Genomic DNA, 13,908 nt, shown 5'->3' on the forward strand with positions numbered 1-13,908 from the left:
AGACCATAAACAAGCCAACATTTAATTTAAAGATTCCCAAGGTCTCTACCACAATATAAAAGCCAATCTCTGTTAAAATTAAAGACCTAAAAGAACCAGATCCCCTAATTAAGGCACTTGCTTGGAGCATGGTGAATTTAATTTCATAACCATAGCACTCTGTGTGTGTATTTTAAATGGTACGGATAGCAATACCTCTGGTTACGGTTGCTGACACTTTCCAGTAGAAGACCCTGTTTTCAGTTGCTTATAACTTTGTCAAACTTAAACTGTTCAGGCTGATATTCTCCATAGTGGGTGTCTGCTTAAGCTGAAATTTGTGAGGAAGTTTCAGCTAAAACTTTAAGAAAGAGGGTTACCATCTGGCTGGTATTTGACTGGCCTAGTCAGGTTTTCTATGGATTTGCCGGTTGCCAGAAAAATAATTTAATTTGCCAGATTTTTTTTTTACATAGATCTAAAGATTTCCATTATTATCACAATACACTGGGAAATCTAATGCTAAAAGTTTCTATGTCCCGCTAAAGATGTGCAGTGTTCCCACTTCTCCTGTCTGCCCACCAACACACAAGTGCACCATGCGTGTGTGTGAGAGAGGGTTTGAGTCATGTGAGAGTGAGGAGATGTGCCAGGCATATTAAATAATAGAAGATCAGGGAGATGGTGCAAGTGGATCCTACTATACTCCCAGGAAAAAAAGCTAGCATCAGAAACTGCACATTCAATGACAACTGGCTAAAGGAAACACTACAAAGACTGGCTGGCAAAATGTGTTGACAAAACAAACACCCTTTTTATTATCAATGCTGTTATCAGTCTTAGGCCTGGTCTACACTACGCGTTTAAACCGATTTTAGCAGCGTTAAACCAATTTAACGCTGTACCCGTCCACACTACGAGGCCCTTTATATTGATATAAAGGGCTCTTTAAATCAGTTTCTGTACTCCTCCCTGACGAGAGGAGTAACGCTAAAATCAGTATTACCATATTGGATTAGGGTTAGTGTGGCCGCAAATCGACGGTATTGGCCTCCGGGTGGTATCCCACAGTGCACCACTGTGACCGCTCTGGACAGCAATCTGAACTCGGATGCAGTGGCCAGGTAAATAGGAAAAGCCCTGCAAAATTCTGATTTTCATTTCCTGTTTGCCCAATGTGGAGCTCTGATCAGCACGGGTGGCAATGCAGTTCCAAATCCAAAAAGAGCTCCAGCATGGACTGTACGGGAGATACTGGATCTGATCGCTGTATGGGGAAACAAATCTGTTCTATCAAAGCTCTGTTACAGAAGACGAAATGCCAAAGCATTTGAAAAAAAAATTTCCAGGCTACACAGTGCTGCGTGACAAGCGTAAAGGGAAGCCAGAGACTCAAATGGATGCTCATGGAGGGAGGGAGGGGGTACTGAGGACTCCAGCTATCCCACAGTCCACAGCAGTCTCTGAAAAGTATTTGCATTTTTGGCTGAGCTCCCAATGCCTGTAGGTTCAAACACATTGTCCGGCGTGGTTCAGGGAATAGATCGTCAATTTACTCCCCCCGCTCATGTGAAAGAAACGGGAAAGAAATCGTTTCTTGACTTCTTTCAATGTCACCCTATGTCTACTGAATGCTGCTGGTAGACACGATGTTGCAGCAGTGAAGAGCAGTATCCACTCCTCTCCCCTGCCCGGTGGCAGACGGTGCAGTAGGACTGGTAACCGTCCTTATTATCAACCCGTGAGTGCTTCTGGCTGGCTTCAGGTGAGGCTGGTCGGGGGTGCCTGGGTGAATATAGGAATGATTCCCGGTCATTCCCAGTAGATGGTACAGAACGGCTGGTAACCGTCCTCATCATAGTAACTGGGGGCTGAGCTCCATCAGCCCCCTCCCTTTCCTGTGTAAAGAAAAGATTCTGTCCTGCCTGGACTATCATAGCAGTGGCATGCTGGGCTCCTCTCCTCCGCACCGCTTAATGTCCTGCCTGGACTGTCATAGCACCGGGAGGCTGCCTCCCCCTCATTTTATCTCACTAACAAGTCATTGTTTCTTATCCCTGAATTCTTTATAACTTCATGACACAAATGGGGGGGACACTGCCATGGTAGCCCAGGAAGGTTGGGGGAGGAGGGAAGCAACGGGTGAGGTTGTTGCAGAGGCACCCCCTGTGAATGGCATGTAGCTCATCATTTCTGCGGGATCTGACACAGAGCGGCTGTGCTCTCTGATACACTGGTTCTCTAGTACACTTGCCCCATATTCTAGGCAGGACTGACCATAAAGGAGGGATTGACTCGGGGAGTCATTCCCAGTTTTGCCTTTGCGCCCCCGGCGGATCTCAGCCAGGGGCACCCATGATAGCAGCAGACAGCACAGAAGGACAGATAACCATCATCTCATTGCCAATTTACACTGGCAGCAGATGGTACAGAACAACTGATAACTGTCTCAGCTATCATGCAAAAGCAAATGAATGCTGCTGTGTAGTGCTGGAGTATCGCCTCTGTCCATGGCATCCAGTACACATACGGTGACTGTTTAAAAAAAAAGGCTGAACGGGCTCCATGGTTGCCGTGCTACGGCGTCTGCCAGGGCAATCCAGGGAAAAAGGGCGCAAAATGATTGTCTGCCGTTGCTTTCCCGGAGGAAGGAAAGACTGACGACATTTACCCAGAACCACCTGTGACAATGATTTTTGCCCCATCAGCCACTAGGCTCTCAACCCAGAATTCTAAGGGGCGGGGGGAGACTGTGGGAACTATGGGATAGCTACGGAATAGCTACCCACAGTGCAATGCTCCGGAAATCGAAGCTAGCCTCAGACCATGGATGCACACCACCGAATTAATGTGCTCAGTGTGGCCGCGCGCACTCGACTTTATACAATCTGTTTTATAAAACCGGTTTATGTAAAATCAGAATAATCTCGTAGTGTAGACGTACCCTTACCTTATCTATATGTGTTTTCCTCTCGAGATACTATAAGTGTATGTTGAAGGGGAGAACGGGGAGGAGTGGTTGCGGAGTTGCCATGTGGTTGGGATTGCAAAAGGCTTGACTTTTGGGGAGGGTGCTGAGTTTCTTTGCATTTCAAAGGTGGTAACCTTTGGAGGGGGAAAGTTGTTTGGCATGTATTAAAATATTTTTACAACTGTTTCCTTGAGAATCGCTAACATCTCTATGCTTTGGAGCAGGGACTTGATATTTGGAAGGCTGTTCCCCTAAGCCAGGGAGGTGCCTTTATCAAGCCTTTTGAAAATTTGTCCAGATTTCATCAGGATATAAGCATCTGTTAAATTGCAGTTTGCACATGCTCAGTAGAGACTTGTTAGAGTTTGCAAGCTACATTTTCTCAAGATTCCATTTGTACTGAGCATGCTCCATCCCCCCACAGTTCCTTGTGATGGTCAGACTGTGCATGTACCATTCATACTAACTAACTGAACATGCTCCATCCTGGGGAAGCCAGGGCTGAGCAAGACTGTCCCTACATCATTCATACCTCCCATGTGCTAGGGAACATGGCGGTACTGGACAGAGGTCCTGAGAGCAGCAGGACAACCCCTCCTGTGCTCTCAGTGCTTCCCTGCTGGCACCAAGGCAGTGTGTAAAACGAGGAAGCATCCTGACTGGAATTCACAGAGGGGTGAGAAACTTGGGGGAAAGGAAAAGAGGTGCAGGCCGGGGAGGAGGACTGGGAAAGAAGCTTGGGGGGGATAGGAGCCCAGTGGGAGAAGGGACTGTGGGAGGAGCAAAGGCGGGCAGAAGGTGGAGGGGAATAGGAATAAGGGGCAGGCGTAGAAGGAAGGGTGGAGAGGGTAGGAGCTGCGGAGGCTGGGGGCAAGAACTGGGGATGTGACAGGAACAGAGAGAAGGGGGGAAGATATGAGCAGGAGGGAAGGAAGAAGCAGGAGTCAGATGGGGAGGGAACAGACAGGAGCCAGCATGTATAGCAGAAAGGTGGGGACACAGGCAGAACTTAAGAAGGGGCAGGAGCTGGGTATGGTAACCAGGGGCAGGAGGCGGGCAATAGAGGGGATAGGAGCAGAAGGGGACAAGGGGAGGATGTGGTGACAGAAGGCCATGGCTGGCCCTTCTACCATTTAAGATGGCAGCTTTCTAAGAAATATATAAAAACCCAGACAGTGAGACCCACTGCATAATAAACAACCAAAGACAGGCCTGAAGCCACAGCCTGGCCAGTTGGCTGCCAGTTTGGAGTCTGATGCTGAACTGAATGCAGGCAGCATGTGTTTAATCCCCAGAGAACTGGGAAGCTGCATATGCAGCCTTCTACACTACAGAACTGTCACATTTAATGCAGCACCCATGTAGCTTAAATATGCCTACATCAGGCTGGGATTCCTTTGGGGTTTTATATCTGTCACTCCACTGCCAGCCAACATAAACACCACCAAGGCAGTGCCCAACCTTATGTTTTGCTTAACCCTTCAATACACTGTGGAGTGCATGCTCACCTACATATGCACCTTTTTAGACACCCAAATTAATGCTAACAGCTAATCTTAGGGCATGTCTACACTGAATTTGGGACTGACTCTCCCAACCCGGGTCCACACACCTGTTGTGGTAGGACTTGTGCTAGCTCTCTCAAAACAGATGTGTAGTCGGTGCTTCAATGTTGCAGTTTAGGCTGGAGCTTGGGCTTTTAAGACCATCTCCTGTCCCCCAGGCTTCAGAGCCCAGGCTCAGCCCAAGCTGCAACATCCACACAGTTATTTTTAGAGTGCCAGCACAAGCCCCACTACAATAAGTCTATGGACCCAGGCTGGGTGGCTTTTAGATATGCCATTTAAGCCTTGCCCATGAAGCCAAGAAAGTAATCAAGTGTGTGCCTGTGTCCACCCCCTACTGTTCAACTTCAGCAATTAATGAACAAAAACTATTTCCAGCTTTGTCTCTATCCAGGCTGAAGACATCAGTCCTGCTTGCACATAGCCACATGAGTTCCTGCCACCCTAAATATGAGGGAGAAAACATCATGTGCACTAAACAGAAAAGAAAATCAGTAGAGAAAGAAATAGCATTTATAAGTTGCTAAATTGGTATTTAATTATACAAGGCCATTAAAAAAGTTACTAACTATCTAGAGCTGTTGACAGCGCCCCCTTATCTTTACATTTCTGATACAGGATATTGCCAACCCAAAGGATTCCAAAAACTTGAGTCTGGCCTTAAAATCATGAAATTATATTGTAATTTATGTAAAAATCATGTAATTTAAAAATACTAAAAATACTAAATGTTATTTTCTTGTAATTTGCCTTCTGTTTTTTGAGTCTTTAGGGTGCTCTTGGGTTCCATTTTCAACCTTTTCTCCAAAAGCATGAGGTCTAGAAACTTACCTAGTTTTAAATGAAAGCTGAGAGTCTAATGAAATCACTTGAGTCCAGGAGCTGGAGCTTTATGAAAAATACCAAATATCACAGCCTTGCAATACGATCATGAAAGTTGGAATTCATAGCAAATGATGGTGAAACCTACAGACAGACTTGATGCAAAAACCTACAGTAAGACAACCTCAAAGCTTGGGGAAATGACTCGTACAAGTCTGCAGAATTCTTCTATTCTGGAAGCTCACTGACAGTAATTTTTAATTCTGCCCTGACATATGGGTAATTGGATTTGATTCCCAAGGGAGCACTTTCAGGTCTTGGGATAAAGAATGTCTAGTAGTCTTTGGCCTAGAAGGCTTTGACAGATATGTATGATGATCTTTAGATGATATTTAATGTATTACAATAGCAAGGCACACAGTATAAAGTTTTTATATGCCTGGGAATAAGATAAGACACCATACCTACAGTATTTATGAATGATCAAGTGGGAGTGACTTATGTAGTTCATCTAAATTCATGGCACTGAAACATTTATACTGCACCAGAAAATTGTATTTTCAGTATATGCCATGTAGTCTTAGCAATGATTTTGAGAGTTTTTAAAATGTTTTATTGGTGTTATTTTTCAGACCCCTTCACCAGTAAAGAAAGCATCCTTAGTACAATGAGTCCAGGCCTCAGAGGGGACCATGTGCCAGAAGCAGTGCTTGGAGTCTCCCCTTTCCAATGACATAAAGAAGCCACTTTTAGTCTTGATAGGTCATAAGATATCTGGCCTTAAAATAGTCACTGATTCAGGGCTAACTATTGTCCTGTGCCTTCAGCCAGTGCAATTCAGGCAGTAGGGTCGCCACCTTTCTAATTGCTGGTAACCGGACCCCTGAGGCCCTGTCCCCTGAGATGTTTGTTGAAACTAACAAGGACTGTATCAGGGAAAGGATTGGGCCCAGACTAGGAAGAAGTCTAGTCTGTGAAAGAAGCTTATTGGAACATCTCTGAGGTTGAGATATTACCTGTAATCAGTTCCTTAATGCATCAGGCTTAGATTTGTGTGTTTTTGCTTTATTTTGCTTGGTGACTTACCTTGTTCTATCTGTTATTACTTGAAACCATTTAAATCCTACTTTTTATACTTAATAAAATCACATTTGCTTATTAATAAACCCAGAGTCAGTGATTAATACCTGCGGGAGCAAACAGCTGTGCATATCTCTCTATCAGTGATACAGAGAGCGACCAATTTACTAACTTAATCCATATAAGGCTTTATACAGAGTAAAATGGATTTATTTGGGGTTTGGATCCCATTGGGAGCTGAGTGTCTGGGTGCTAGAGACAGGTAACCTACTGAGCTGTTTTCACTTAAAGCCTGCAAAGCTTTGGGGGCGTGGCCCAGACCCTGGACCTGTGTTGCAGCAGGCTAGCGTGTCTGGCTGTACATGGCAGAGTTCTGGAGTCCCAATCTGGCAGGGAAAATGGGCTCAGAGGTAATTTCAGCACATCAAGTGACAGTCCCAAGGAGATCTCTGTGACTGAACCTGCTTCCCTTTCCCTCTCCCTCTCCCTCTCTAGCTCGGCTCCCTCTGTTCGGGGGCTGGGACAGGAGCTGCTGCAGCCTGACAAGGAGCCAGCCTGTGTGTAGGAGGCAGCCCTGGCATGAGTTAATGACCCAGCCCCTCACCCTGCCCCATGATAACCAGCCTGGTGTCTGGTCAGTACATCTGACTGGACAATGCCAGGTCCCCTTTTTGATAGGTAGGGGACTGGGGGGAAGAACAGGGAAGGAAGGATTTCTCTGGCAAGTTGATTGATTGATTTACTTTTGAAACAGGAGTTGTTAGCAGCTGCTCAAATGTTGGGAATCTTAGAAGTAGTCCCAGGCAGAGATAGATTAATGGGCAGGGTGCAGGTGAAGTGGTCAGAGATGCATGATAAGTGCAATCAGTCATATGGTTCTAGAATTTACCATATAATGTTAGAGAGATTACCAAAAGACACAAGTTAATCACAAAACGACAATCAGAATACTTCCACAAAGTCTGTGTCAGCAAGACTGACTTCCCGCTACTGACCTCTCTTTAAACAGCTGTCTCAATAGATCCATTATCAAAAAATGAGAATTTGAGAAACTTAGATAAAAACTAGGTCTAAATCAAAGTTTCCTGAATTATTGCTAAGAAAACACTACCAGTGTGGGGTGGTAGGTGGCAACTACGGGTGTGCAGTCAGAGGTGGTTATATTTCTGTATTGAAGCAGGCTATCTTGAGGTATGCAGGTGGCCCGTTATAAGATGTGATCTACTTCTCTGGTGGAGTGTCCTTGTTTGGTAAAGGTGGTGTTAAGGTGCGTATCACAGACTTTCTCCTCGGAGCATATTCTGTGGTATCTGTGTATCTGGCTGATAGCTCAGACATGGAGTGATCACTTTGTGAAGTGTTCACCCACAGGTGATATGGTGTTTTTGTCTTCAATCATTTTCCTGTGGGAGTTCATTCAAGAGCATGCTGATTGTCTGATTTCACCCACATAGTTGTTAGTGGGGCACTGAGTGCATTGGATGAGGTATACCATCCCACAATAGAACCCATATGCGGTACCATCAAACAAAAGAACCCATACTTGATGGGAACCCCATCCTGAAGGAAATCTTTCCTGAACCCGCATCCCCCACCAAACAACCCTCCCCTCGCCCCCAACCCAACCTCTCTAAATTCATCATCACACGCAAGCTTCCCAGAGACTAGGACACACCAACTCAAAGCAGCACCAGACCCTGCCAGAACAACAGATGCAAAACCTGCAGACATATGTCCACTTCTGCAATGATCAACACCCTCCACAACACACCTTTCAAGAGCCATGGATCACCCCTTGTCTCTCCAATATCCTGGGACCAACATAGCTACAACTACACTGCATACACGTGTTTAATGTGTCAGACAAACAGCATAATCCCTGCCCTGAGGAGCCTACAGGTTAAAGGTGTGAATAAGCAAAGTACAAAACAATATAAGACACTGCAATGCAAACAACTGCTCTATAGTTAATCCCAGAGGAGTATGCTGGCATTGTAACTGGAATACTTCCTAGAAAACAGCAGCAATAGAACTCAGATGTCGACATGTTACTGGTGCCACTACAAGATTTTCTGCCTTGAAATCTGAGTCTAAATTTCTTCCCTAACTCAGTTAAAATCAATAGAGGTTTGCCTGATAAAACTGAGTGAAGGCTTTAGAACTGGACCCTAATGATTATATCTTAGCTGGACTGGGAGCCCAGCTAATAAGCAGCAATATGCCATATGTGGACCTATTCTGAAAAAGTGCCAAAAATGAAAATAGGCTTACAGGTCTAGTTTGGGATGGATATTTGCTCAGGGGTTAGAGTATGAGGCTTCTGGATTCGGTTTCAGACTGATCTGTGCGACGTGGGGTATTCTCAAAGTGGTTGTGGACTGGATTTCAGTTAGAGACCAAGAAATCTCTATTTTCCTGCCAGGAAGCCAGCTAACACAGAAATGAGCAAAGAGTTTAAACATTACCACAGGGAAAGATGGCAAAGGAGTATAATTTCTTCACTTTTCAAGAGTTCAACCACCTATTTTAAAGCCATACTGAAAAACAACATTTATGTTGGTTAATTCTTCACTTTAAAATAAAATTCAAGGTCCAAACAAAGCCAAGCCATGAGTCATTTTCACTTAGGTCAACCTATTTATACTATAAAAAGGCAAACCCAGATCCAAACATGTGCCGAGACTCTACTGTTTTAACATTTTGTCCTTCGCATCAGCCCACTTCTGCACTCTTAATTTACTTCATGGTCTCTTCGGTGTTTGCCGCATCTGGCAGACGAACACTGAAACCTCAGCAATTTCCTCACTAAACTGTCTTGGCAATAAGCATGCTGTTGGGGCCACGTGATTAATGCCAGTGATTCTAATCTAACATATGGAAACATGCTAGAGGAATGATGCAGGTAACACCAGGGGATAAAATTAAGTCCACCCAGATGTAGCCAAACTATTTGGATTCATATGAGTAAAGTGCCAAGGGGCTGGGGAAGTGAAAGCTTCCTTTGTGTAGCAGAGCTACTGTGCATCTCCTAATTCCTTGTGGCTGCTATGAACTGCAATAGCACCTGCTGTGACTCTGCATCAATTGCAAAGGCTATTAAAGCCACTGGATTCCCATAAACATAGATCTATGGCTCCTTCCCTGGTCTGCTGTCATTGAGGCCTTTGAATCAGTTCCATATGGGCTTGCAAAACCCACGTCTGCTGTGAACAGTGCACATTCTGCACTCTACTTATGTCCCTCTGCACAGAAGCCAGGTGGAGTTTATGCAATGCAGAGGTCCTAGCACCATCCCCTCTGCATCATGGGTGAATTCTGGGCTAGTTACGGATCTCAAACAACTAGTTAAGATTTCACCCACTGATACCTTAAATTATGGACCAGATTTAGATCTCAAATACACCATTGTATATCTGAAATAATTACATTGAAATCAATGGCTTTGTGTACGTTACATGGTAGAAATAGTTGGAGTTCTAGCATAGAAAATAGCAGTGATCATCTGAGGAAGTATAGTTGATACATTGCTTAAAATAGTGATTCTCAACTGGGGGTCCGTGGCCCCCTGGAGGTCTGCGAGCCCTTTCAGGGGGGCCATGGAGCCCTACAGGTGAAACCCGGTACCCCCAGCTCCAGTGCTGAAGCTGGGAGGGGAGCGGGACTGAAGCTAGTGGAGGGCTGAAACTGGCACCACCCCCCAAGCCAGGAGCAGCATGGGGGCAGCCCATCAAGCCTCTGAAACCAGGAGCAGTGTGGGGCTGAAACCAGCAAAGCTGGGAGCCCCAGCACCTCCCCCACCCCTGAAGCTGGGAGCCACACTGGGAGATCCCCTTGCCCATACACAGCCCCTAGATACCCCCTGCCTGCACCCTGAGCTACCCCCCCACCTGCACACAGCCCCTAGCTATCCCCTCCCTGCATCCTGAGCTATTCTCCTCACTTCACAAAGCCCCTAGCTACCCCCATCCCTCCCTGCACGGGAGCTACTCTTTCCCTGCACACAGCCCCAGCTATCCCACCTTGCGCCCTGCGCTACTCCCCTGCATGCACACAACCCCTAGCTATTCCCTCCCTGCACCAAGTGGTTTTCAGACTTTTTTCCCCCTTTGAGTTACATTTTTTGGTTGCATCCCCCCACAGCCCAGACAGGCTGGGTGGCCTCTGGAGTGAGTCGGGATGGAGGTGGCACTCCCTCCCTGGACCCTGCTGTGCGGAGCTGGCTCAAGCCCTGCCAGCTTTTGCCCCACCCCCAAATAGAAGTAAAACTATGCCTATGCCCAAGGGTACCCCCCCTGGCCCAGAGCTTTGAGTTCCCTTCCCCCACCCCTGTGGGCCCTGGTGTTTTTATGGCATGTTGGGGGGGAGGGGCTCAGCAGGAAAAAGGTTGAAAACCCCTGGCTTAAAATGCCAATGGCTTCTCGAAGCCCTGTCTACACTAGCATTGCCAGCTACCATCTGTGGAGCTGAACCAGTGCTAGCAACAATGGGAATTTTTTATAAATAATTTCTAATGCAGACATAACCAATGAAGTTACATCTCATGTACACCAGTGTAACTGAGATGAGAATCTGACTCTACATTGGACACTAGAGCGATATCACGGTCTGAGAACTATGGGCCCAATTCAGCAAGGTACTTAAGTACACACTTAAACTGAAGCATACGAATGCTGAAGTCAATAGGACTTACCATGTGCTTAGATTTAGACCTTTTTTTTAAGTACATTGCAGAATCAGGACCTGTATGAGCAACTTTGTGCACCCTGCTCTTCCAACAGCTGAAAATTCATTACTGTATCTCCAAGGCTTAACAAAAGTGAGGCACATACTGCAAATCATTCATACTTTCTAGGAGGCTACCTCTGTCATCATAAGACTTTTGTTTATGGATGTTCCCCCAATTTGCTGAAGCCTGTTATAAATGACTTGTTTGTAGTATGCAATTCAACTAATACAGGCAAAGCCTTCAGCTAATAAAAGCATCTTTATGGATCAAGTGTGCTGTTGCAAACTGATGCTACAGTGCATGAAAACAATGATTCTGACTAATTCCATCTCCCTCAGAAGAAAGCCTATCTTTAAAAGTCACTCATCACTGAATGGCCTTTGGTCTACAGAAAAATGTGAAGTATGCTTTAATTACATCCCCAGGGGCCTCCTATCTGATGTCTTTTCCACTGTATCTGGGTTGAGCCAGCCTTATCTTTGAATGTTTTTCACTTACACTAAACAGCATGGATTCAGGTTCTCGCTGAGTCATCAAAATCTCATGTGTATGTATGCTTGTAACTCCTTATGATTTATTTGGAAAACAAAAATCAGCTTCATTAACTAGCTTAATTTTTCTAGTAACACTAATAACAGCTATATTATTTTTTCTAGAAACAATAACAGTGGTTACATTAATTAAGGCTATATTGCCTCAAGGAGTACATATTACACTGCAGGCATGTTTATGTCTAATGAGTTTATCCTAATTGATGTTCTTAGATCTCAAACATATATGACTGGCCACTTATTTTACAGTGTCACCTTTTAATTGTGAATTAACCACTATTTGGTCTGTTTTTGCTATAATGTCTCACTTTGCTATTGTTCCATATCATGCATAAAAATGGCTTAAGCACATTTCTCCTCTCTACCGCAGTTAGGGCCAAAGCATCCAAATAAAACAAGGCAGGAATTTGGCATATCCCTGTGCAATAAATGCATCCAGTTTGTGTCCTCTGAGTTTTCACTTTGTACATTGAGTCAATCTGTTGCATCATTTTGCAATATAGAGAAATTCCATCACGTGCATCTTACCTCTTTGGTGTGAGTGTGGAAGGAGACAGACATGTCCAAGAGAAGTTTCCTCTGTTCCACTCTCCGGACAAAGTCCTGAATCCTCACTTCCAGATGCCGGGCTGCTTTGTAGATCTCTTCAGGGTCACATTCCCCAGTCTGAGCCAACTGCTCTGCAGCCTCTAAAAGCTTGTCTGCATTCGTGTATGTATTCTACCAGAAAACAAAGCAAGGAACAGAGTATGAGTAATATAACTGAGACAAGTAAACTACTGAAACAAGCTGCTTGCAGTTTCAAAGGCATGAAAGTGAGTGATTATCAGACTTGTAAAACAATGGTAATAATTCCTATTGGTGCTGCCATCTGTGAGAGGAGCAAGTATTAACCCAGATAGACTAATCCCTGAATAGGCATGAAATAATTCCTTGTTTGAAATGCACACCACTACAGTGCTAGCTGGCCTGACAGATAAATATGACTGCGTACCTGCTTTTTCCAGAATTCTGGAATTTCTCAAAGATACAGTAATGAAGCAACTGGAGTTAACCACTTCAGAGGTAGAAATTGTCTCACACAACACTTGGCAGCACACTGGTTACGAAGGATTCCTAATGGCGATCATATTGCAGCATGTAATCATATTAGCCTGAAATATCTCATCCACAAGAAATGTTTGCCTTTCAGTGGCTTTTGTGTGGTAAGTTGAGAGAAATCCAAGTGTGAGATTTTGTCTTCAAGTTGCTTCTTTGTTTGCTCTTATCTTTGTACATTTGATTTATAAGAAGGAGCCAATCACTCCTACTGTGGGCTGGGTAATCAAATAATGTGAAATGTTTATGAATGACACCATCTCCAGTCTGTCTGAGGTACTTACCTGGCCCTTTCACTGTAGTATCTACGCACCTCACAATTCTTTAATGTATTTATCCTCACAAAACCCCTGTTAGGCAGGGAAGTGCTATTATTCCCATTTTACAGATGGGAAACGGAAGCACACAGTGACAAAGTGATTTGTCCAAGAAAGTCTGTGGCAGAGCATGCACTTGAACCCAGGTCTCCCAAGACATAATCTAGTGCTCTAGTACCTTAACCATTGGGCCATCCTTCCTCTCCTCCTTTCCATTCTATCTGTGGAAAACTCTGCTATACTAATATACAAAGAGTGAGTCCCATGAAATAGAAATGGTGTACAGATCATTAATTCCAAAATAGGAAGTTATACAGTCAGTTTGATGGATTATTTATTGTGAAGATTATTACTCGTGTAGGTCTAGATTGTGCAACCAGTACCCACAGTGATGGTAGGGTACCTGATTTTTGCATCTTTTTCTTATATAGGCTCCTATTACACCCACCCTCTATCCCAATTTTTCACATTTGCTGTCTGGTCACCCTAAGGGATGGGCACTTACTCCCCAAAGGATTCCCATTGAAGTCAATAACCCATAGTAACCAAAGAGTTCTAGGCAATTTACAATCAATTACAGAAATATCATATGAGCCCAAAGGAGTTTCCAATCAGGAGGCAGGATTTTCAAAAGCGCTCAGCACTGGCTTCACTCTACTCCCACTGAAGTCAAAGGGAACTTTACCATTCATTTCAATAAAGGCAGAGTTATGTCACCACTGAAGGCTTACGAAAATCCCATGCAGAGATCTTTCTCAGCTGAGATATACATTAACTCATTGAAAAGTGTGGACATATG

At 44.6% G+C, this 13,908-nt stretch overlaps 1 protein-coding gene across 6 annotated transcripts in view; it reads right to left on the reverse strand.

Annotated features, from left to right (window-relative positions):
* KALRN (kalirin RhoGEF kinase) overlaps positions 1 to 13,908 on the reverse strand; it is a 798,047-nt gene that overhangs the window by 303,091 nt on the left and 481,048 nt on the right. For all 6 annotated transcript variants that reach the window (XM_030580108.1, XM_030580107.1, XM_030580109.1 and 3 more), the window contains exon 11: positions 12,223 to 12,414. In XM_030580108.1, coding sequence (XP_030435968.1) covers positions 12,223 to 12,414 — 192 coding nt within the window. The remainder of the gene's footprint in view (positions 1 to 12,222; positions 12,415 to 13,908) is intronic.

This window comes from Gopherus evgoodei, chromosome 11 (assembly GCF_007399415.2).
Source record: "Gopherus evgoodei ecotype Sinaloan lineage chromosome 11, rGopEvg1_v1.p, whole genome shotgun sequence".
Classification (NCBI taxonomy): domain Eukaryota; kingdom Metazoa; phylum Chordata; order Testudines; family Testudinidae; genus Gopherus; species Gopherus evgoodei.